This window comes from Lissotriton helveticus, chromosome 8 (genome assembly GCF_964261635.1).
Source record: "Lissotriton helveticus chromosome 8, aLisHel1.1, whole genome shotgun sequence".
NCBI lineage: Eukaryota > Metazoa > Chordata > Amphibia > Caudata > Salamandridae > Lissotriton > Lissotriton helveticus.
In genome coordinates, this window is record NC_136069.1 from 233,729,709 (window position 1) to 233,755,435 (window position 25,727).

At 43.0% G+C, this 25,727-nt stretch overlaps 1 protein-coding gene across 2 annotated transcripts in view; it reads right to left on the reverse strand.

The window, feature by feature from the left end:
• Nucleotides 1-15,870: 15,870 nt before the first annotated feature.
• The window catches only part of CCDC82 (coiled-coil domain containing 82), a 170,147-nt gene continuing 160,290 nt past the window's right edge, over nt 15,871-25,727 (reverse strand). Inside the window, exon 8 of one of the 2 annotated variants that reach the window (XM_078656991.1) lies at nt 15,871-20,331. In XM_078656991.1, the coding sequence (XP_078513117.1) occupies nt 20,269-20,331 (63 nt within the window). In that variant the 3' untranslated portion in view covers nt 15,871-20,268. The remainder of the gene's footprint in view (nt 20,332-25,727) is intronic. The other variant, XM_078656992.1, reaches the window with a different exon arrangement.

Sequence of the window (25,727 nt, forward strand, 5' to 3'; positions counted from 1 at the left end):
ATTTTCAACTGACCCCTGTCATAAGTTTTATTCCTTCCCTCATAAAAAGAAAGTGCGTTTAGACTATTTTTTTCTGGGTACGGCATATTTGGCCAGGGCGAGAATGCAGATTAATCACAAAATTGCATCCGATCACTCTCCCATTCTTTTAACACTCTTTGGTTGGGGAGGAATTGAAGGACTTAAAATATTTTCCTTTGACCGGAAGCTGTGTGTGAATGATAATTTTAAGGAATATATGTCTGGCTGGCTAAAGGAATTTTTTGATAATAATAGGGACTCAGCTAGTAATAGTATTGTCTGGGATACCTTTAGAGCTTGTTTCAGGGGGAGGTTTTAAGCTTTGGGATACTCCAGCAAAAAAAAATTAAAAGAGAGATGGAGAGGTATTATTATGAGCTGCAGCAGGCTGAGGAAAAATTGACTCAGGGTATTGCAAGTCAGGGCATTATCTCTGACCTAGAGGATGAGGTTGCTAGAAAAAGGGCCAAAATAATGGGGATTTGAGATGAGGAGATTGCAAGAAAATATTTGACCCAGAGGAAAATATGTCACGAGTATGGAGAATCTGTTGGAAGATCTTTAGCTCTTAAATTACGGATGAATGAAGCTATTCGCAATATTGTTACATTAAAGGATAAGGCAGGGGTTTCAAGGTCGGATCCAAAAGAGATATTAGTTATCCTTCAACAATTTTATACGGATCTTTATACTACCCAACAAAGGGGGGCCTGTGGAAATTATACCAAATGCGTTAGGTGAGATGCCTAAATTAGATACAGAGGCGGCAGAAATGTTGGAAGCCCCAATAACGATGGAAGAATTAGCAAATGCAGTGAAGACGTTAGCAGTGGGGAAGGCAGCGGGCCCGGACCTATTACCTGGAGAGATATATAAACTTTTTTTGACGATTTGAAGGATAGTATGTGTGACAGGGTGTGCGGACAGGACACGACTACAACAACAGACTGGTGTTCCGCCACCCCCCTCTCACCTTGCCACTTGTCCCAACAGCTACCAGAATGCACTTGGACAGAAGACCCGGAGTCGGGCTGGCCGGCTGATATCCACACACGCGGCTCCTTTAACTGTCCGAAGAGCGAGGAAGAGACCGCGCCCCTCAGCAGCGTCGGAACGTCAAAAGGAGGAAGTAGGAGAGAGGCGACGGACGGCGTTTCCCAGGAAGAGTCTGGAGCAGGAGACGGAGTAGGAGAACGACGAGACCTTGAGGATACGGAGGAGGAAGAAGAGACTGGGGTCCAGAAGCCAGGAGGCCAACGGTTCCGCGCTTCTGCCCGCCACGTTCCCACGGGAGGAGCGTGGCTTCAAGAGGTACGGGGTCGTGTGGCGGGCTGGGTGGGGCGGAAGAACCAGCCCCGCGTGTAAATTTGTAAAGCCCCCCTGTAAAGCTTCCCCTTCCTTCCCTTCACGAGCACTCTTCCCTCACGGACTGTACATAGAACCTTTAAGCAGCACTATCACTGGTTCCCCTCACCCCCGGCCCTGACTAATGCATAGTGGTCCTACCAGTCACCTGATCCGGTTTTCCTTTCTTTCCTGCACCGGAGCTGAGGAGAGCAGGGGGAGAGACGTCCCCATACCGGAGCCCACCAGTACCCGTCACCATCCCTGGGAGAATAAACTATTCCGTCTGATCCCGCAGCTCATTCCAGGGACCGAGCAGCTACCTTACAAAGAAAGACTTATATCCCAATAAAACCCTCACTTAAACCCTTACTCAAGAAGCCGGTGTTTCTGTTTACTCCTAAACCCCCTGTCAGTCAGACTATCTTAACGGAAGACCCTGTTACCCCGGCCCCCTTGGGACAGTATGTTAGCTACGTTTAGGGCGGCTCAAAATGCTTTGGCACCAAAATCTTGGGATGAAGCGACAATTGCAGTTTTTAGCAAAAAGGGGAAAGATGCAGAGTTACCGGGTTCATACCGCCCCATCCCACTCTTAAATTGTGATGGGAAAATATATTCAAAACTTTTAGCTAACCGTCTCTCTAAAGTAATATCCTCATTGGTATCTCAAGATCAACATGGCTTTATACCAGGTCGGGGGACGGTAGCACACATTTACAAAGTAATTACTTTGTTTGATATAGCAAAGGTAGAGAGGCGAAAACTTGGGCTGATTCTGCTTGACGCAGAAAAAGCGTTTGATTGTGTAGAATGGCAGTACTTATGGACACTAATGGAAAGTGTGGGATTTCGAAAATGTTGTATGACTGCACTGCAAGTTCTATATACTTCACCTGTAGCGAGAATAGCGACAATGGGATTTACTTCAGAAATAGTGCGGATCACCCGAGGGACAAGACAGGGGTGTCCCTGTTCTCCGTTACTTTTTGCTTTATATATTAATCCTTTTATAGAAATGCTTTCTGGGAGTCATTTAATTAAACCTTTTGTGGTACGCAACATCCCCTTTACAGTATTCGCATACGCGGATGAAATTGTAATTACATCTGCGGATCCGGCTACTGCAATATTGGAGATCGAACGGCAGGCTGGGAAATTTGGGCGGATGTCGGTATACAAGTTGAATGTTACTAAGACGCAACTTGTATGTACTGATACTGTAATATTAAATGACCCAAGAGTTGTGACTGAAGCCACTTATTTAGGGGTGAAAATTAGGGCTACAATGAATACACTGGTTGATGCAAACTGGGGATCATTATGCAGCAATATTGCAGAATCTTTGGAGAGATGGGGTAGGCTGCATTTCACTTTAATTGGGCGAGTGAATATTCTAAAAATTAATATATTACCGCGGGTATATTATATATTTAGAGCAATACCTTTAGAAATTACGTCAACTCAATTGCAGAAGCTACAGGCACTTTGTTCAAAATTCTTATGGCCTCCTGGAAAACCTCATAGAGCCATGAGATTCATGTCGCTTCCAACTTCAAGGGGTGGGTTAGCAGTACCTGAGTTTGTTTTATATTACTATGTTTGTTGGTTACAAAAAATGGCTGTACAATTGGGTGAAGCGGATGAGGGCAGCATAAGCACAACTAGCTCCATTTTTTATTTAATTTTAGGAATAGAAGCTAATCGCAGCTTATTTCGAGAAATTGAGGGGAGCTATTACAAGAGGACTAGGTTTAAGATTCTGGATGCAGCGATAAAGACATGGAGGAAAGTACGCAAATTAATTGACCTAGGACCTCTCTCTTATTATACTCCCATGAATGCGACAAAACTGCTCCCAGCTAGTATTTTTGGTGATAGGACTGCGAGGGGTTGGCAAGATAAAGGAACATGTCAGTTAGGTGATCTATATGATGAGGGGGACTTATTAAACAGTATAGAGATCTGGTAATGGTATATAATTTATTACAGTCACAGTTTTTTAAATTTCTTCAAGTACGGGAATTTTTGTTAAAAGGGAAATTAAAATTGAACTATAATCCTTTGATTGAGGCTATTACATCTCAGAATAGAATTGGTGTGTTGTATAAAATTCTGACCTTATATAAAAAGGATGATTTGGAGAAGTACAATCTACAATGGTCTTTGATATTGGGAGAAACCGAACTTGATGCTTCAATTGAAGAGGCACTGGCGATATCTAAGGAAGTTCTTATGTCAGCAAATTTAAAATAAACATTTTTTAAAACTGTATTCAGACTGTATTATACCCCTGCACGTATGCATAAGTGGGTGGACCGCTATGATGGTAAATGTTTTCGATGCGGGGAAGATAATGCTGACATAGAAGACGTCTTTTTCAGTTGTGTTAAATTGAATGTGTTCCTACATGAAATGGAAAATTTCCTATCCATTATTCTGGGGGTTGCGTTTAATATCACTCCAGCCTTAATGCTCCTGGGGATGGGGCGGCCAGTCACAAGAGGGAATGTTTTGTATAAACATCGATTGTTTTTGTCTGTTGCAATGACGGTTGCTCGCTTGTGTATCGCCGGGGACTGTCTATGCCCTGAGCCTCCAAGGTTTGAAGTCTGGAGGGCAAAAATGTATCGATTAGCCAACCTAGAATTTAGCTTATATTCCGTAAAGGGGGCGACTAAACGTAAATTAGGATTAAATATTTGGGAATTGTTTGTAGTCCATATGAATACCTGAATGTACGATGATATGATATCGATATTTGTTTTATGATGATCCGGTTACTTTCATTCTTTATATTAACCACATCCGCTTTGTGTTTGTAACTCGCATATTTTGGACGTATGTTTCTTTTTTTTTTTCTTTGCTATTTTATGTCGCTGAACTGTGGAAATGAATAAAATAAAAAATAAATAAAAAATAGAACATATTTTATATTGCCCTGCTTATTTTACCATGGCACCCTACCCTTGCTGCACCTAGGGCATGCCTTAGTGTAACTTATATGGTTGTTTAAGACTTTGAAAGTACCTTTAATTCCAAAAGTGAATTTAGACATAGTTTTATTTGAAAATCAGCCCGCAGGACTACCTCTTAAAATTACAAAAGGCACCACAGCAGTGCACCCGTAAATGCATTAAATTTACTGGGCCTCTAAACCTACATGCCAGTTACAGCTAGGTTGTCAGTACCAATTGTAATTACACCTTTTAACAGAGCACCGGCCCTGGGTAGCAGAGAACCAAGACACAATCAGAGTCAGTAACCACCATTATCAGTCAAAAACTGGGGGTGATCAGGGCAAAATTATGACTTTCTCAGAGTGATGAAGAATGGGGCTGTAAGCACCTCATCTGCCAGTTCTGGAGTGTACGATCTGGAAGAATGTGTCCAGTCAATAGTAAAGAAGACTGTAACGAATCCAAACCAAGGAGGAGTAAAATAATGAAAGAAAAATCCAACAGCAGGACCAAGGAGGAATCAAATACCTCTGTTTCAGCCAAAGGAATAGTCCATGTTCACCATGCAAGGAGGTGTGTGAAGAGTCTGAAGAAAAGTCATCAATGTTGACAAATAACCAGAGGCAGTCTGAGAAACAACGGGGACCATGTGTAGAAGATCCGGTAGACGTCTCCAAAGGCAGTTGATACATAACATCTTCACAAGGAGCAGCAGTAGAAAACAGGAAACTCGCGTCAGCAACACACCCAATGTTTCCATCATCAATCTGGATAGGAGAGCCAAAGGCACAACCAGAATCAGTCACCGCCAGTATCAGTAAAAAAAATGGGGATGTTTAGGGCAACACTACCCCCCCTCCCCTCACCAGCTGAAAGGTATCGGGTAACTAACCTACACCCTGGTAGTCCTCATCAGTGAAGTAGAAAAACCTGGAAGGTTGATCTGCATTGGCATGGGCAGTCCCAGGTCTGTGCTCCACTGTAAAGTCTACCCCCGGTAGGGAAATGGACCACCTAAACAGTTAAGGATTCTCCTCCCCTCATTTGCATGCACCATCTGAGAGGTCGTGGTCAGTTTGAACATGGAAGTGAGAACAAAACAGATATGGTCTCAGCTATTTCAGGGACCGGACCACAGCAAAGGCATCCATCTCAGTGGCCATCCATCTTTGGTCCCTGGGGAGTAGACGTCTGCTGATGAAGGCAACTGGCTGATCTAGGCCCTCTTCATTTACCTGTGCCAATACTACTCCATCTGAAACATCTGTCTGAACAACACATTCCTTTGAGTACTCAGGGGCCAGTAACACTGATGCTGAACACATAGCCTCCTTCAGAGTGGCAAGGGCCGTTTGACACTCTGAAGTCCACATAACTTGGGCTGTTTTTTTAGAGGCAAGTTCTGGCAGGGGAGCCACAATGGTCCCATAATTCTGAACAAATCTCCTGTAATACCCAGTGAGGCCAAGAAAGGCCCCGACCTGTGTCTGGGTCCTAGGAGCCTCCCAATCTAGAATGGTCTGAATTCTGGTCTGGAGAGATTGTACATGACCTCCACATACAAGTCCCAGTACACCACTGAACTCTGCCCTATCTTGCACTTGCTTGCCTTGATAGTCAGGCCCACCTGCTGCAGGGCTTGAAGCAAGTCTTTAAGGTGGGCCAGGTGCTCCTATCAGGTGGAACTGAATACAGGTATATAATCAAACAAAGCTGCATTGAAAGCTTCCAACCCAGACAAAACTTTATTCGCCAACCTTTGGAAGATGGCAGGTACAGTCTTCAAACCAAAGGACATCACCTTGAATTGAAAGTGACACTCTGGAGTTGAGAATGTCTCCTTTGCTCATGGACTTAGGGAAACCTGACAGTAACATGAGGTCAAATCAAATGTGCTCAGGTACTTTGCAGACACCAACCTATCAATGAGCTCACAAGCTCTAGATTTAGGATGAGCATCAGTCTTAGCAACGGCATTCAAACATCTGTAGTCCACACAGAACCTTAACTCCTTCTTACCCCCTTGGGGATTAGGTTTGGGTACCAGCATCACCGGGCTGGCGCAAGGTCTGTCAGAGGGCTCAATTACCACCAATTCCAGCATTTTAGCTACTTCGGCTTTGATGCTTGCTCTGACCTGGTTAGACAACCTGTGCAACTTATTTTTGACAGTGAGGCTGTCACCAGTGTCAACACATACACATCAAGTGGTGATACCTGGTGTCAAGGAGAACATCCAGCAAATTGCTCCAGCACTTGCTTGCAGTCTCTGTGCTGCTGGTCTGTCAACTTGGTAGAGAGTACAACTCCCTATACTGACCCACCTTGCACATTGCTGGACAGGAGATCTGGCGATGGCTCAGACTCTTTCATCAGTGACCGCCAGCATGGCCATGTCTACCCTGTCTAGGTGGAGTTTCAATCTATTCACATTCAGGACCCTGTGGGATCCTGGCAGTGCAAAGCTCTACCAAGTATTTAAACTCAACCTTCATTTCTAAGATTGGATATGGCCCTATCCACTTGTCCTGGAGGACCACAGGCTCCAACACCCTCACCAATTGTCCTGGTTTGTACTCAGGCATAGTAGCCTTCTGATCATACCAAAGCTTTATGAGCTGTTGGCCAGCCTCTAGGTTGCTGATTGTTCTCCTCTTGTAATCTCCATGCAAGATCTCAGGTCTCGTACATAGTCAAGTACATTGTTCTTGGCTTCTTTGAGAGGCTTCTCCCAAGACTCTCTCACCAGACACAATGGCCCTCAGTAACTCAAATGGGGTAAAGCCAACCCCTTTCTGTGGCACCTCCCTGTATGCAAACAGTAGGCATGGTAGGAGAACATCCCATCTCCTTCAGAGTTTGTCAGACAAACCCATGAAGTTGCCCATCAGGGTCTTATTGAATCTTTCCTCAAGACCATTTGTCTAGGGAAGATATTGGGTAGTGAACTTGTAGGTAACATCCCATTCAACCCACATCTCTTTCAGGCCCTTGAGAGGTGGTCATTTCATCCCCATTGAGCCTACAGCGGGGATGTTACCATGCAAGGATGTTATCCAACTCCAGCTGGCCTCAACACCATGGGTTGGCTTTATCGAACGCCCTCCCCCCCTTAAACAAGAGATGATTGAGTTACCTAAAACTTAAAAACAAAGTAATTCCTTGGCTGTCTTGCAGAGTCAAAGTACATACAGATTTTTCTAATGACATCATTATGGCACGCAGGGTAGGTTGGATTGGTCACTCGGTAAAACTGTGACCGGAGATTGTATTGTTATCAATTTCCAACAATGCTTGGAGGGAGGGTAATATCTTAAAGAGGTCAATTACTGGACCCTCTGTCACCAGAAACAATATTCCCCTACCTCTGGCTTCCTTTTACAAACCCGAAGGCCTTGCCCATGAGAGGACAGTGGGATTGAGAGTCCTGCTGGCTACTGAAATGCCCAGACCTAGCTATTCCTGTAAGCAGGCCCTGGCCCCCTTGGCCTCACAGTTGGTCAATGCAAGTTTCCTGTCAGACTTGAACATATTGGCTGCCTTTTTTGGATACACAGGGTGCATTAAGGCTGCTCTCACACAGCCGGGATCTCCAGCTAAGTGGTTTGATGAGGTGTATTCCCCTTAGGGTGCTTATGACCTCTCTGTAAATGCAGCCCCACATTCGCGAGGAAGTGAGGAGGGCTAGGACCTCTTATAGTCTAGCACTCACTGCCAGAAAGAGGAATCTAATTAATAGGCTCTGGGAAAGTGTATTGGAGTTATACGGTTTAAGAGCTGGGCGAGGGACTGTAGAACAGAATTTGAACCTCTTCCTGGTGATTACCAAATACACCAGGGTGAAGGGTAGGACAGTTCATTTGGCCTTCATGGACATCAGCTCGGCCTTTGACAGGGTCAATAGAGATAAGCTCAGGGCCACGATGGCGACCATGGGGGTAGAGCCCATGCTGATCACATTTTTGCATGATCTTCAAGAGGGACTAATGGCTTGCGTAAGATTTGGGATAAGCGGAGAATGCACCCAGCCTTTTAGTTTCAGAATGGAGGTTCGCCAGGGGTGTATTTTGGCCACCTTTCTCTTCATTCTCTACATCAATGGGCTGTAGTCAGCCCTCTCTGCTCTGGGGATGGATGTACTGAAGTTGGGTGTCACCCATTGCCACCTCTCCTTTATGCAGATGACGCAGTCTTAATAGCGCACAGCTGTGGGACTGCAGCACCTTTTATATCAGTTTGTCTCCTTGATGAATGACTTTGACTTGTCAACTAAGTACAGCAAGTCCCATGTCATGGTGAACGGCCCTAGAAAGACTTGCACAAGAAAATGTATGATTAAAGGCAATGTTATTAGTAAATATGAGCACTTTACTTATCTGGGATTTTATTGGATGCACATTTTTCAGATGGTCCCTTACTGTAGAAAAACATAGTGTCAATTAAAAGGGCAATTAACAGCATTAACTCGTTCTTCAGTCGCTTAGGCCCATCCAATGTACTGACAATTCTTAAAGTGTATTAGGCTAAATATATCTTGGTGGCTTGTTTAGGTTGTAACATCTGGGGGTTTGCACCTACAGCGTCATTACAGGTAGCCGTGAATACCTTTTTTGAGCAGTCTTTTTAAAGTTACGCAGGGTACACCCAGCGAGATTGTCCATGAGGAATTGAGTTTGGAGATATATTGCTGACTTAATTGGTTTCTGACCATTGGTTTTATGATTATCCATCTGGATTAAGGATGGCCTTAAACTCAATAGAACAGTGGTTCGTGACTGTCTTAACCTGGATAACTGGTCTTGAATCCCCTGGTTAACATTTATCATAAGTAATCTTGTCGGTTGTATGACAGAAGCATTAATGGCCAAACCATGCGGGCCTCAACAATGAAGTCGCAACAACAAATGCATCTTAACCACACATTCCTTTACCGCGCATGCCTTTACCACCATGAATTTCGTTGTGAAGGCATGATTGCTATAGGGATATGCCTGGTAAATTATCACTACCCTGACCCCCTCCCCACCCTAAAATCCTGTCCCCTACCTCGGCCCTAAACCTGACCCCACCCTGCCCTTAAAACCACCCCTTTCCCTCCCCTTGCCCTGAGGCCTAAAACTTTGCCAGTTACCAAAAACAACCAACCTCAGCCCACCCACCTGGAGCCCTAAAACTGACCCCTCTTGCCCTTACAACTACTCCCTTCCCCTCCCGCCGCCTTGAGACCTAAAACCCTGCCCCTTGCCAAACATTACCCTAACCCCAGCCCCCACTGCCTGAGCCCTCAACTTGACCCGCCCTTAAAACCACCCCTTCCCTCCCCCACCCTGAGGCCTAAAACCCTGCCACCTGCTAATAACTACCCTGATCCCCCACCCTGAGCCCTAAAACTGCACCCTCCCCTTGCCTCTTCCCCCCAATACGGAGCCCTAAATCCTAGCCCTTAAAACTACACCGACCTCCCTGCCCTCAGCCCTAAAATCCTGCCCCCTTCCAAAGAAATCCGACCCGGACTCCCCCGCCCTGAGCCCTTAAACCGACACCACCCCTAAAAACTACCCCCCTAAACCTGGCCCGACACTTCATTTTGCTCTTCCCGCCCATACGGATATCTAGATCTCTATCGGCCTTAATTACGCATATGCATGGTTAAGGCAAATGTACGGTTCATGCAAACGTTGTTACACTTGCGGGGAAATGGCATGCATGGCTTAGCCCGCATTGCAAAGGCCATTTTCTAATCTTGCTCACCCTGAACTTTTTGATGATCAGGAGCAGATCACGAAAGGGGATATGGCCTGTTTAAAGCAGCCCTTCCTCTCTAGGATGGCAGCTGAAATTGAGGTTCTTGCTCTTCGTAAATGCACTAAGTGGCAATTTATTATGGTTACAATGGTTACTTGAACTGGAGGTTGACCAGCTGTCACTCTAGGGTGTTAACCTACCTTAGACTGAACCTGTTCCACCAGTTCTTTCTTCCCAGGGGTTGCTGGTCCAAAGTATCTGAGCTGCAGGCATGATTTGCCCTAGATTTAACAGTCTATGATATGCGCTATAGGCACCCATTACTTTTACTTTTGAATTTTACCCAGGTGAGACCAGTGTTTCTGTATCTATAATTATTATAATGACTCAGAATATGTTTCATGGTTACCCGCTTTCTTGATTGTTTACAGCATTTTTTTCTTTTTAGCAGGTAATCAGTATTAACTTGGTGGTTTTCTGTATACCTACAGTACCTCTTGCTTAGGCACTCACACGTTATCTTGACTTTAGTCAAATACATTTAGACTGTGGGCGAAGCAGTTTTAATTATCGTTTACTTGGTTTTATGGAAATTATTGTATGAACTTTTATGATTTTATGAGAAAATTGAATACATTTAACTCTGACTGACTAACACATCACCTTCAGCTAGGCAAACATAAAATGTGTGCCTCTATCTGAAACCACCTCCTTCGGGAAACCCATTATTGCCTGAGGCAGTTGATAGGTCTAGGGGACCAATAATGTAAAAAACAGCATTTCAAAGGGAGTCCAACAAGTGGCAGTGGATTCGAGAGAGCATATGGCTTGCCCCCTGTCTTGGCAGGTTGCACAGGAGCTACAGAACTCCTTTACTTTGGCAAACATGTTGGGACAAAAGAAATGGTTAACCAACCTATTCCATGGCTCAATGCACCTGGACAAATCCTTAAAAGTCCACTGGACGCTGGTCAGATGGGCTTCTCTTGGTGGAGTTAATGCAGGTGACTTTGTGAAGCTTTTTTTACCTGTTGCTTACAGGGAGTTTACTTCTCAACCTTTTAAGCATGGCAAAGTCCTCCATCTGTGAAGCCCAGATGTGCAGCAGGTGCAGTCCTTATGAGTGCAGTTCTCTTTGGTGCAGAGCAGGGGTTCAGCATGGCAGCCCTTCTTCTTCTTGTTTCCAGGGAGGCAACTGAGTTGTGGGGCAGCCCTTCCATATTTATCTAGGTTTCTGGAATGGCAAGAGGGGGTTAACCCTGACCCATGGAGTGCAGGGTGCCACCCTCTGTGATGACCACTTCTCCTGAAGTGTGGTATTTTCTTGTTCCAGAAAGTGCTGTTCCACAAAATCAAAATGGAGAAAATCTCTCCTGGAGCTTCCGGTCTGGATAAACTCACCCACGTGTGTAGCTAAGTTTACCCTACACTCCCCTTCAGCCTCTATCTTAATTCAATTACCGGGGCTCTTATCAGGCTAGGGGTGCAGGAAGAGGGGGTAGGCCTGATTCCTTTCCTTACTGTGTTTCTTCTTTGAAGATCAATTTGGCTACCCGGCCCCCTTCCAGTCCTGGCATCTGCAGGCAGCAGATATGCTCCCACCAGAGGTCTCCTTTGTTTCAGTTCAGGTCACTTCACCCCCCCATTAGGGCAGCTTTGCTCAGCCTATTAAAGAATCAGGAGAGGCTTCTACAGAGCTGAAATGAGTAATTTTCGCAAAGCAGTTCTAAAACTTCTTTCCTATAATAGTTATACTAAATCCATCCTTGACAAGTTGCTGATGTATTGCAACTTTCATTTTTATACTTTTTGTATTATTTAGCTCAATCCTCTCAAAAGATAGTCTTTATTAAAGTTAAATGAAGCCATCCCATGTTAGCCTAAGGAGCTAATGTACAATGGGGAAAAACGAAATTTGCAAGATTTTCCCTTAACAGGACATATAAAACATCTTTTATAACGTCCCTACTTATTGCAACTTGGCACCCTACCCTTGGGGCACCCAAGGCAGACCTTAAGGGAGAACTATATGTAAAATAAGGTAGTTTAAGACTTTGGAAGAACCTTTAATTCCAAAGTCGAATTTGGTCATAGTTTTATTTGAAAAGCAGCCTGCAAGGCAGGGCTGCCTTTTAAAATAATAGCAGGCACCACAGCAGTGCACACGTAAGAACATAAAATCTACTGGGCCTCTAAACCTACACGCCCCATCTTATACTAGGGACTTACAGGTAGGTTGTCAGTACCAATTGTAATTACACCTAATTACCATATACTTTTTTATCTGCAATCTTCCCTTTGACTAGATACCCAAAATTGTCTTGACAAATTCAGCCAGAACCTGTTGGTTGCACCTTCACTTCGTCAGTGGCAGAACTTAGATTTGAGTGTTCTTCTCTGAAGTCTTGTAATCTCTGTAAGGCAGTGAAACATTCATTGATATGAAAGGGTGCCTATTCTAACACAGAGCCAGAGTTATCAAGAACTGGTATGACTATTGGAACCCCACATAATATTTTATAAGGAGTTGAACAATCCAACATTCATATAGAGAGAATATTTCAAGCTCTCTGCATACCATACATGCGATAAATCCAACTACAACCTGAACCTAACACTCTAGCTGCTAAGGACTGCTTTAAGTCACGGATCTTCTGTTACACTATCGAATTTCCCTCAGGATGATAGAGGTGGAATATGCCCAGGAACATCTAGGGTGCCCATGGTGTCCCACCTTAGAGGCGAAAGCCGGGCCGTGGTCTGAGTGGAATGCTTCCACTGGATATGTACTGATAAAGACTTGCAAATCTTTAATAACAATTCAAGCATCAGGAGATCATTGGGGGCCACACCCATATAAATCGAGAACAAGAATCACCAGCTACTAAGATATATTTGAAGGTGCATTCCGTTTAGAGTGGTCCACAATGATTGAAATAGACATATTGTAATGGCTTGTTTGGAACTAAAAGTGGGGTCTGTGGTGTGTGTGCAATGCTGGAACTTTTAATTTGTTGACAAATTTCACAGAAAAGTAAAAATGTTTTAGGTCTGCTGTTATAGAACCTGCCACCAGTACAGTTTACGTAATAAAGAAACTGTAGCCGCCACACCAGCATGGTCAGATGCCAAACCTTCATGAGCTGCTATTATTAATTCTAACCTGCGGTCCCATTTGGATATCACTTGATCAACCACCACAGGAATGCAGGCAAAGGGAACATTATGAGGACTCAATAGATAGGAGTTCTTAGATGATGAGCCTTTAGGTAAAGGTTTGCCACTAGCCAAGGCAGTGAGAGCAGCCATAATGTCATCATCTATTCTCATACGTACATGGGTAATCGCAGTCACATATACAATTTGAACAGCTTCTTTGGCAGCTACTGGCCCTAGAAACCGCCACCTGCACCAGGGCACCGAGGAGGAGGCGGGCCCATTATTGAGATGCTAACAGTGCATTGCTTCTCCCGCTGACCAGGATGTTTATGGACTCTGCTTTCTGGGGAACTACTGGCCCAAGAAACCGCCACCTGCACCATGCCACAGAGGAGGAGGGGTATCTATGGTTTGGGTGCTAAAAGCACCAAGTGGGGGCCCGTCTAGTCCATCAGGGCCCAGAGGAGGCTGAGCTGGGCCACCCACCTTGGGTCTCCCTGAAGGTACTGTTTGGCATTTGTTTTTCTGTGCTTGGGTACTAGGAAATCTCTGGTTTTGCCAAATAGTGACAAATTATTTACCTTTCTAAAATGGGCAAAAGGAAAGCTACAGGTGACCTTTCTGCCTCTACTTCTCTCATAAAGGTACCTCTATAGTCAGGATGCTGTAGAGGGCTGTGGGGATTATCAGCACAGATATTGCTCTAACAGAAAGGAGACTAAATTCGGGGTATGCCATAGTTGCTTCAGAAACACCTTTGTCTTCTAGCTTGGTGGTATCCTCTTCTATTAATTCCCCCACTATGGGCGCCATGCATTTGAACAATGAAGCTATAATTGACATCGATAGCCCTCAGCCAGCAGCAATTATTAAGAGGGCCTAAGCAGAATGTTTGTAAGAAATCAACTGAAGCTGCCAGCCAAACATGTCATTCTTGTCTTCATGGGCAGCCTTGTCCCCCTTCTGTATTTATGGCAGTGGCAGATTGTGCTCCGATATCAAGCTCTCCTAGTGCTGCACAACTATTGGAGGATTGTTTAATTAAGTTTAAGGCTGAGCTCTCCGCACTCATTGATTGCCTGAATGTTATTGAGTCCAAGTTAAAAACTCTGTTCTAGCTGCCACCCCCACCTGCACCAGCCCCAAATCTGGCACCCCCAGAAAATCAAACCATGGATGGTGATAAAGCTAACTGTTTCAGTGCCACTGGTGTAGTGGCATCTCGGAGGATACTATTAAACAAGTACTGTCGCACTCTCACTGCCCATGTCTTTGGGTTTAATCCGTCCCTTATGTCTCACTCGCTTCAGTCATGTGAGGCTGTCCTCAACTAAAGGGGAACCAACCCCCAGACAATACTCACTTGGCTTGCAATGAATTTAGTGGGCCTTCTCTTAATACCAGTCAGACAGTTATTAACTTTCCTCCAGCTGCCTGCCCTTACATGGTGATTCTAACTGGAGTTCCCTCTCTATGCAAAGATCAGAGCGAGACATATGAGGAACTTTTCAATAAAGCTTTACTGCACAGGGGTTTTCACCTTTCTTTTGCTAATAATATTTTATTAATATGCAGGACTGAATGACTAGAGCCTGGTCTGGTTGACAGACAAGGTGACTGTGTTATTTTAAACTTCAGGTCTCTTTTTTTGGTGCAAAGCCTGCTGTTGGGGGTCTGAGCAAAGCGGTTGTCAGAAGCAATACAATTTTAATACCCTTATGTTATTTTTTAAACCCCGCCCTTCCCTCCTGTCGGCCTACAAAGGTCAGCCATCTAAGATTCATGTTAATGGCAATAATTGCAGAGAAATGTGAATTGTGATAGGAGGATGGCTCAGAATGATCAGTAAATGGTCATCTTCATGTTCCTGGATGTAATTTCCTATTTGCAGAGGTAAGTGGAAATGTCTGGACAGAGAATGGAGGTGTGCACCCCACAAACAGAGGTCACATGTGGAGGGAGGATGCTACAAACACTGTAGTGACACAGGATGGTATATATGGTGGATTTAATAGTTCATCATTAACGAGATGCTGTCCAACTGCATAAACAGCCAAATGAGTGGTTCAGGTAAAAAACGAGTCCACTAGTCAACACTGCCCATGCATACCGTTACCTCTTATTTGTGACCCATCCAGGGAATCTGAATGGTGCCACAGATCATGGTTAATGTCTCAATATACACTCAGTAGCACGGCAAAGATGTGCAATATGCAACAGGCTGCTACTATCTTGCACACTACTACAGAAGTGCACGGACGAGCCACCCTATGTACTTGAGATATCTGAATCAAGACTTAGATACCAAAGGTGCGTGCAATGATGGCTTAACTATGTGTGTGATGCAGCGTGAAAGCCGTTAACTAGTTTTATAACAATAAACATTGGATATGATAACAAAACTACACATGAATGCGATGTGCACTTTGCACACGTCAAGTGAATGACAATGATATTGTTTAGAGACAAAATACAAGCGCCATAAAAGTGTTTTGAGCTGCAGAAATAGAATTCACAAATTGTGTTTAACACGTCTAATAATTGTTTTTACAGAAGACAATGTCAAAATTAAAATTCATAAAAATATGCACTAATAATATGCAAACTAATGTAAACTAAAATGATAAGTCATATACAAATGTACACACAAATCTTGATTTAATTGTGCAATGTTTTAATAAATAAAAAAAGCCATCTTATAATGCTTCCATTGTAATGCACCATACAGATCGAAAAGCTGGTGCAAAAGCTTGACACTATAACTTACATGAATGAAACTTTCTGCGTAGTTGCTTTACATTAAAAATAATCTAGATTTACTAAATTGACAACAATTATAAGTTTTATACATTTATTTTACATTTAGGTACTTTGTGGCTCGGTTTAATAGGCCATACATAAGACTGAACATTTCTATGCAATCACTTATGACAAGTTACAATACTTGATTATTTGATATGAATACATGATTGAAAATATTATGCTTGGATCTAATTGCATGTTCGTTTATTAGTCACAATTTCCTTGCATTTCTATGTATTGAGTGATTTTTTTCCTTTAGGATTGTATTTTATGTCATGGACTGATATGAAAGAATTCTGCCTCCCTATTCATGTAACTTTTTCTGGACTTTTCACATGACATTCTTGATGTCTAAAGGATACTTTTCTGACACTTTGACATGGATTAATATATAGGAACTTAAACTTTTGACACAAGTGCGTGGAAAGCAACATTCTGAATCGTTCTTTGTGGACTAACTTGTGTGCCTGGAACAGATGATCGATTCTCATGGATTGCTTGGGAAAATTCTCTAAAGTATCTTCTTTTGCACATTGTTAGCGGAAGTTGGAGACATGAGTTATGGACCACTGTGGGTGACAGTTGATATCACCTCCAGATACAGCAAGTAATATATAATTTAAGTGACTCTTAGGACACATTGGATGCTCACGCGGGCATTCTCTTGTGGGGGCTCAGACACATTCGGATGCTCATAGAGACGCTCTGTCACATGGTCTCAGACTGAGACACCTCTTCTGGCTCCCTCATTTTCCTGATGCTGAGGCTGTTGATGCTGACTTTCCCCTCCCTTGCTACATTTGGAACTCATGTCAGTGAGGCTTGCTGACACTACTGGTTTGTTCTCCTTTGCCTACTTTACTTCATCTGAACTCTGACCGAACTCTATGCCTATGCCAAAGAACTTTCCAGAACTGTCCTCTTAACTTTACTGGTGGTAGGAATTCCCCTTGATTAGCAAACTTTATGGACTCTGTGGCCTAATACTAGGTTCGAGATTTCCTTGTTAGGTTGCCTTTGACTTATCTCTACTAATGTGTAGTTTCATACTACATTTTGTAATTGCTTATCGAGACTCGTGACTTCTTGCAGAAAATACTGTTTATTGCATAGAATTTTAAAATTGTTTAATACAATAACAACATTTTATCTTTATTGGTAGAGTATACTTGAAATCTTAACTTTGAAATGTTCTTTCCACAGAGAGCTTACATAAATATAGCTCAGATTCTAATTCTTAACGGGGACAGTCATAGATTATTCTCAGAACAACAGGTTCTTCTGTTATTATTCTGCACTACTTCGGCAGAATAATTGGTTTGTATGATTTTGGCCCATTAGAACTTCTTTAGGAGGTTTGGGGTTCCCGATTTCATCCTATACATTTGCAGCATTAACTTGAGAGTAATATATTTAAAAATGATTTCCAAATTGTGAGTTGGTTACCAATTAGTTGTTCCTTATTGGGTAGACAACAGAAGCCACTCTAGTTCCTCACCTCTCAATGCGATGAGCAAGGTTCATCGGAGGACCAATGCCTCTGCGGGTGTGAGTAGATATCATAATTAAAGAGAGAATACATTGAAAATGTGTATGTTATGGATCCAAAGGATAAAAAGAAATAACTGAGCTTCCGCTGCAACATGTGCGTTCCATAGAATACTTCTGTTGAGGTAGTTTGGTTGGACTTTGGAAGGGTGCGAGGAGATGGGGAGAACATACTGATTATCACCAGCATCACAAATATACGATAATTCAAAAGATTTTCTTCTATGCTAAATGCACTGCATCATATATATATACATGCAGTGACTCTAAGGATGTGTATCTACTGTGTTGTAGTAAGTAATGAGTGAGAACATGCAGCCCCACTATGAGGTATTATAATTTCCCTGAGCCACGTCACTGAAATACCCAGTAACCAAATGACGTGCAAGTGATGCCTAACGAAAGATGTTGCTGATGTGTGTGCTTCCAGGAAAGATAGCTTACACATCAGTAAAGTAGTCCCTGGCATCGCCGACACCTTGCACTTTGACGGACTGCCAGCAGTGTCTGTTGCGGAAAAGGTGTCTCCTGTGGTGATGTGACTGAAGTGCCACGTGGGTCCAACTGATAACACATAAGAAACTAGGGAAATAAGCATAGGCCTACAATTCCCTTGATCTCATTGACTTTCGTCCAGTGACTGTAGAATGGTAATACATTTGAGTTCTCTTCTGCTGATGCATGACACTAACCGGTAGAACTATCAGGACTGGTTTGCCTGTGAGATACTTACATTGTCTAAACTGACCCACAGGAAAAAAACAGTGGCCATGTTATGGAGCACAGTTAGCTCTTGACAAAGGCGTGGGTAGCTTTGGAGAGGGGCTAAAGGTATTTGATGCCCCTGCTCCCAGAGTACAATCATATCAAGAAAAATTGGTATCTGGCAATCACAGCTTCTCTGAAGAAGCCACAGATGTTGATACTTTGCCTCTAAACGCTCTCTGCCCTCTGAATAATAACTGTTCCTCAAATCAGGGGCTAAGCTGAAAAGACATTCACTAACATAGTGAAGGCAAAAAACTGCTTGGTTGGTGAGGTAATTTCTTATGTGGTCAGCCGGCATGCGATTGGTTGTAGCTAAATGAGTTTCACCTGTAAATAGAAAGTGGAGTTATAAGTCATCACTATCTCACCAATAGCATTAGCATGTGTCCTGTAACCCTTGTTGTAATTTGTTTTTTTGCATTAGGATGTCCTCCCTAAACTCCTCCTTTTATTTCCCTAAACTTCCCCAAATAGAAGTCATTATTTTCCTTTTTCCAGTCACTGCCCTAGCCCCTCCCATAACAAAATGCATACCTATATGTGTGGAGATTTCTGCACACATGGGGTAGATTTAAGAACTGCATTTTGTAGTACGTGAGTAGTACTATTTTACATACGACAAAATGCAGTTTGTGCATCGTTTTCACAGTTAGATGCAACTTATTAGACTCCTTCACTCTGGTGTCCAAAAGTTCATTACAGTAGCACTGCTGCCAGAACAGATGTGGTTGCAAAGTAAATGGGAAATTCTGTAGCTTACAATAATGCCTGTCGTACTAGTCACTAACGCTTCAACAGGAGCCTCTTGTTATAAGGGAACCACTGTTGCTTGCTGTGTGAGAAGCATGTGGAAGGTATAATCTGTAGAAAGTGACTTTTTTGTCACTATTATGTTAGTTTGATTCCATTTCTAGTCACTGTTCAATAAAATTAAAAGGCTCTTTCAATACTGGTTTGCTACTGCCCAAAAATCCTTCATTTAAAAGTTTGCCAGTTTCGGACTGATTTATAGCAGATATCTCAATCTACTCCTGATCGTCTGAATGGAAATGTTTACAGCGCCTGAGCATATTTGGGCTATAGGAAATACATTATATTTATGCTTTATTTGTTTAGCTTTACTGTCCCATGAACTGAGTAAATGTCAAAAGCACATTTTCTCTTTTCTTTATTTGTCCAGTGAGAAAGAATTACTCATTGTGGATAAATCCATTCCCTTTAGACTGATCTTTCCAGTCTTGTATGTCTTCAACTTTAGTTACAATAAATATTTGACCTTTTACAGTAACTAAGGTTTCAATTTGTATTTGCCCATATATTTATGTTTGTGGCCGTTCAAACACTTGCAAGGCAAACCATGACTTTATTAGCCTAATTCCCACTTGTGAGAGGACCTTTCTGAATTCCACGCATGCATAAAAGAAAGATATTTATGTGCATAAACGAATGTTTACAGACAAAAAGACCTTTTTTGAAAGAGAGTCTTAACATGCAGGAAAATATGGGTAACTCTGTGGAATCTCTTGGACAGACGTATGCATTTATACTAACTCAAATTAAGGATTCCACTGATTTTACTATGTGCAACCAGAAAATGCAATTATAGACAGATATACTGTGTTTATTTCATTTATGCAAATACAATCCATGTCTTTCCTGTAGGTGCCTTCATTCCAACCTTTTAAGGTCTGACGTAAAAATTCATTTTTGAGTATAAAAAATAAATAAAATACATTTTAAAAGAGCAGAACAGAAGAAAAGAAGCATGTTAAAAATAAAAAATACATTAGTATCATCTTTTCATACAAAATACATAAATACATGTTTAAATAGCTGCTTTGTAAGCAATCTCTTAAAGTAATAGGAATAATAGTTGATCACGCTGATAATGTCGTCTGAAAGGAAGTCTGGCAAAAAGCACTCAAATCATCTCTTCTTGGAAGAAATCTGCCTCATTTAGATATTTTTCAAGGTGATCATATTCCTGTATGAGAGACAAAAACATGTAAAAATAAACCACGTGTTAATATAGAATATACACCAACAATTATCATGTTTCACAAAATAGCCCCTTTAGTATTTACTGCAGTTTGTGTTGAAGAACTTCTCTCATCGACTTAGGCTTGCAGCACAACTGCCTCCGTCTTCTCCTATCTTTTATGTGTGGAGATCAACACACATGTAGCTATACGTTTGAGTAGAAAATGTGGGAAGATGGGGAGTTGCTGGAAAATGGAGAATTCTTGTTACTAAATTGGAGAGGCTGAGGAGTAAGAAAGGGTTTATGGAGGGTTCAGAAGGGGTTTAAGAAGGGGCACTGCACTTTTACAGTTACTGCAGCCAAAAAGGACCCCAAAAATGATAAATGCTCTCCAGCTCAGCAATAATGGAGAACGGGGCTTTCAATAAAAGGTAATAGGAACTAATGTTACATTAAATTAATTTATTTTAACTTCCTATAAACTATAAATACATTACATTTAATGTTAGAGAAATTACATGTATCAAAAATATAAATATTAGTGTGTTATAAAATATTCGTTAAAACCCTTTCTTAAATGCGAAAATGAATGTTACATAAAAAAACAAAAAACAAATGTAACTACATTCTGTACATAACTTTTAGTAATTTCAGTACATAATGGATACATATAAATTGCATACTTTAGGTGGTATAATCAGGGTTTCTAGCGAGCAGTAATAAACTACACCATTTGCCCATATTTGGAGAATTTGCAAGATGAATAGATAAACTTACATCTTAATTGTAACCTGTTTGCCCAAAACCTTTGCCCTACCCACCAAGTGTGTGAGGCAAGGCAGACCAAATCCTTTCTTCTGCTGAATATCAGACTTAGGATTGCCTCTGAGGCCATTAGAATGATAGACCACTGCAGAGCCAGGGTAGTGCTCCCAGGGCCAGCTTTAGCAGCAGTGCTCCCCGGTGCAATAGTCTTTTCTGGCACTCCCCGTAACCTCCTCCTCGGATTCACTCACTACCATCTGCAAAAAGTGCCCCTAATTTGTTTTAAAGTGCTGGTAAAGGCTGGCTTTGTTAATCCACTCAGCTATCCACACAAAATACAGATCTGTTCTTTGCAGCAGGCATATTAACCCTCTGCGCTACTTTATGATGAGACAAAACAGCCACTAGACAAAACTCCGATCTCTCTTTAGCTGGAACATTAATTGCAAGAGTTATCTTGACATTTATTTGCTGCCTGAAAGCACAAGGAACTCTGCAGCAGGTGCTTTTAAATCATAAGTTATTGCTAAACACAGTGGGCCCCTAGAGGTCAGTGGCGTCCCCCCCCCTCCCCCCCGGTCAGCAACCAGTGCGGCCGCACTGGTTTAAAGCCGGCCCATAATGCTCCTTCTCTCCGCTCACTACAGCATTGCCCTGCGAAATGAAGGAGAGCTGCTGTAACGCAGGCTGTTTGATAAGGACGTGGGGAAACCCAATGTACCTTTGGGGGCTTGGGCTGAAATCACGGTATAGGTAAAGATGCCTGCAAGGGATTTTATTTGGACAAAACAATTCTTTCCAATAATTCTACAGATTCAAAACTAGATACTTTAGTTATCTATGTCTCAATCATCAAGTTGGGCAATTATTGCACAAACGAATAAATCAGAAAAGGAGAACAAACAACGGGATATCTTTTGAAAAAATATATTTTCTTTTTATGAAAAATTTATAGGGTACATTCAACACTAGGGTTGATAGCAAATGCAAGCTGGGAAAGGAACAATATAACTATAACTAAACGTGTTTATTAACGTTTTATTTTTCCTTTCCTGCCGTTTGAGCCAGTTGGTTGGGGGAAGCGACGCTCCTCCGCCATAGCGGAGGAGCACCACTGGTGTTCTCAAAATAAATCTTCCATGCATCACCCTAGTTTGATTGTGGTGGGAGCAGAAGGAGTTAGATGTGATGACTGGGGGTGGGGTTATGTTAATATGAATGATTAGTGCTGAGAATAGAGAGGGTGGAGGAAGATTACATAAAATTGATTGAAAGTAAGTGAACTTCCAGCTTCTGAGAAATATGGATTATAAGCTAAGAGACCAGACTTGTGCACGGCACACTACTATATACAAAAAAATATGCAGTTTTGCATAGTATTTGAATAAAGAATTTTGGATAGTAACTGAATTTCGAAGGGTAGGACATCCACGGTGGAGTTATCGGATGCTAATAAACCAAGGTAAATTTGCTCCATGCAATGCTTGATGCAATAGACTGCCAGGAAGCGTGCCCCATTGTATGCAAGCTAAAATTAGTAAGAACATCTGATTATAGACGGACAGGCGGAGAAAAAGATCTGATCAGAGGAGAGATTTGTATAATATTTTCGAATATAATATTTAGCAAATTGGCCATTAGGTCCATTTCTGAATGTAGAAGTCCTTTACTCGTATTCTATCCCGTTTCGTAGAAGATTGTGCATCAGGATGTCTGTGATGAGCAGCTTGGGAATGACCAGCTGTTAACCAATCTTCTAAATTACAGATCATGGTCAGTGGCTCTAATTTGTGCTAGGAGGGAGTTTAATAGCATGTATGGAAGAAGAGTGCTGCTGTTTTCTGTTTGTAAGATGGGAGAATTGTTTGGGGTACTAGACCTGAATGCAAATTTCTTGATTGGGAGAATTTGGTGATTTTTGTCTGGAAGACGTTAGGACCTTTACCATTTATTGCCTGTTGAGTTAAACATAATAGTTTGAATGAAGATATTCTTGTGACTGCTAAACCAATGACGAGCTTTCAAGCCAGAGGAGATATGTGTGTAAGTTGTTACATTTAAAGGTAATTTGTGCGGCTTTTTCTGCATCTCTGTGTTAACTTAAGGGGGCTTGATACTAACACATAAATGGTGCTCTTCTTTCAATAATCTTATGAAGACCAACAAAGGTGCATGTTTCACTGATTTCATTTGGTTTAATGGGCTATATTGATTTACCTTACGCAAAACAACTATGCAGACAACAATACCTGTTCTTGTAAAACTATAGCTGGAAGGGCGCAAATCCTCTGGCTGAACTGGGATCAAATGTGACCTTCCCAACTAGGTCAAAATATGTAAACCAGAGCAGTCCACTATACCTAAAAGTATACCTTACCTCTAGAATGCAGGAGCACAACAAAAACTGGAGCCTACATGATGTGACAGATTATGTTTTACCATATATAATGTCCATTCATAAAGTGCACATAAAAAATACCATAATCTCTTGATCACTCGTGGCAACATTGGCAAATCATGTTGTCTCTAAGTTAGTTTAGAAAATATGCATTTTAATAAAGGTTACCAAATACAGTAAGGTCATTATATTGAACTAAAAGACCGGCATGAACTTTTACTTTTGAATTTTGAAGACATTCCTCTAACAATATTACAAGTTATCTCGCTGCATAACTTATCTAACTTGTCTTTGCATAGCTCCATTGCTCAGGACGTGCTTCCTGTGACCTTTGCCACTCCATTTACACCATTCACTGAAACACCCCTTTTATTATACACTTCAAATTCTTATAAGATCTGGCCTTTGAGATTGTTGTCTAAACATGCAGCCACTTTAGAACACATGAGGGGGCTTTGGGTCAGCAGGCTTCATCCACTGGTCTGTTAAACCTTATAGCAGGGAGCAATACATTATCCCCCTTTACCCGTGGACTCTCTTCACTTTCAGGTACTCCACAACATTTGTGTACATTGTTTACCTTGTCTTAAAATTTGTTATTTTCTCTTTGTAGAGTAGTGCTCTAGTGTTCCTGTCACGTGTGACTGGGAGCGATTATGGTGGATGGTAGCCCGGCTGTGCGAGAGGCTGCGGCGTTCTCCCGGCGCTCTCCCTTAGTTAACAAATATGTGACCTCTCACCCCGTGTCCTGCCTCTTTTGTAATCCATAAGCCTCTCTACAAATTGGCCACGACGCTGGGGAGGCGGACACGCGACTGTCGTCCAGCAACACAAGTGTGCCTGTATCAGCGGTTCCAGGCCTGGGAGGGAGAGCGCGGTAGCGGAGCCGCCACCCATCAGCTAGAAAGTGCGGGAGCCCCGCGCAGAACAGGCAGTGAAGTGACCGCAGACACCGTTGTGCGGCCGGGCGGTCCTACGCATAAACCCGGGAGAGAGCAGCTGCACCTAGACGGCGGCGGCACCACCCTGTCACGGAGAGGGGGAAAGAGGCGCTTATAGAGGGGGTAGTCCTCACACGCCTGGAGCGCGTTGCGGTGGTGGGGCTTGAATGACTCCACCCAGACGGCTGACACAGCAAAGATAACTTGGAGCTCGAGCACCCACCCACATCCTGAGAGCAAGCCCAAAGAGCCTGGAAACTCAAGACCAGCAGCAAAATCGGAGTGTGAGCACCATCCACATCCTGGGGCAAGCACGAGGAACTTGGAATCTCAAGGCCAGCAGCTAAAGCAAAGAGCACCTACCCACATCCTGAGGGCTAACACAAGGAGCAGAGAAGTTCAAAGCCTGCAGCTAAGGGCGAGAAACAGTCCAGCGAACAGGCCTGCCCGCATTCCCAGTGTGCACACAGCATACACTGCAGACCAATGCTCTGGCCAGCCACGTCCTAGGCCTGCCACACCCCACGACCACGCATCACGGGGCCACACAGGTCGCCCAGCAGTACAGCGCAGCCTGACAAACCCGGCCCACGGGCACCCCAGGCAGCACACCAGAGGGACTTAGCCCCCTAGCAGCAACACTAGCAAGCCAAGCTGGTGGAAGACAATTGATCCTGGCGCACCAGGGACAAGCCGCATGAGTGAAGAACTCATGCACCAAGCAGAGACTGCAGGCCAGCTCGAACAGGGAGCACCAGGGAGTCCTCCACCCAGGTCAGAAGAAGCACAACCAAGAAGGCAAGCTGCCATGTGTGCCCAAACCTTCTCCCTCACAAACCCGGTTCCCTTCCCAGGGGAACCGGCCATAAAATGGGAAGATTAAAAGCAGTACTTCCTGAGCTACCTGTCGGCGCTGGAAGATGAAGGGGACAAAGTCTTTCCGAGTAAGAGGAAAAAGAAGATCCTACTGCACAACTTAGGTCCGGAGGGCATCAGAGTATACATGAACTTAGTCAAAAAGACCAGACCACAAGAAGATGTCGACGTGTTCCAACACGCCATTGACGACCTGGACAGCCATTATCAGCCGGTGGTATGCACGGCAATAGACCGATTCAACTTCTTTCAACAGAAACAACTCACAGGGGGGTCAGTGGATGACTATGTGGCAGCACTAAAGAGATTAGCAGTCACCTGCAAATTCGGAGCACTTAACGATGATTTTATACGAGACCAAATCATCATGCATACGGTGAACACCTCGATACAAGAGAAGCTGAGGGTCAGCGGCGATG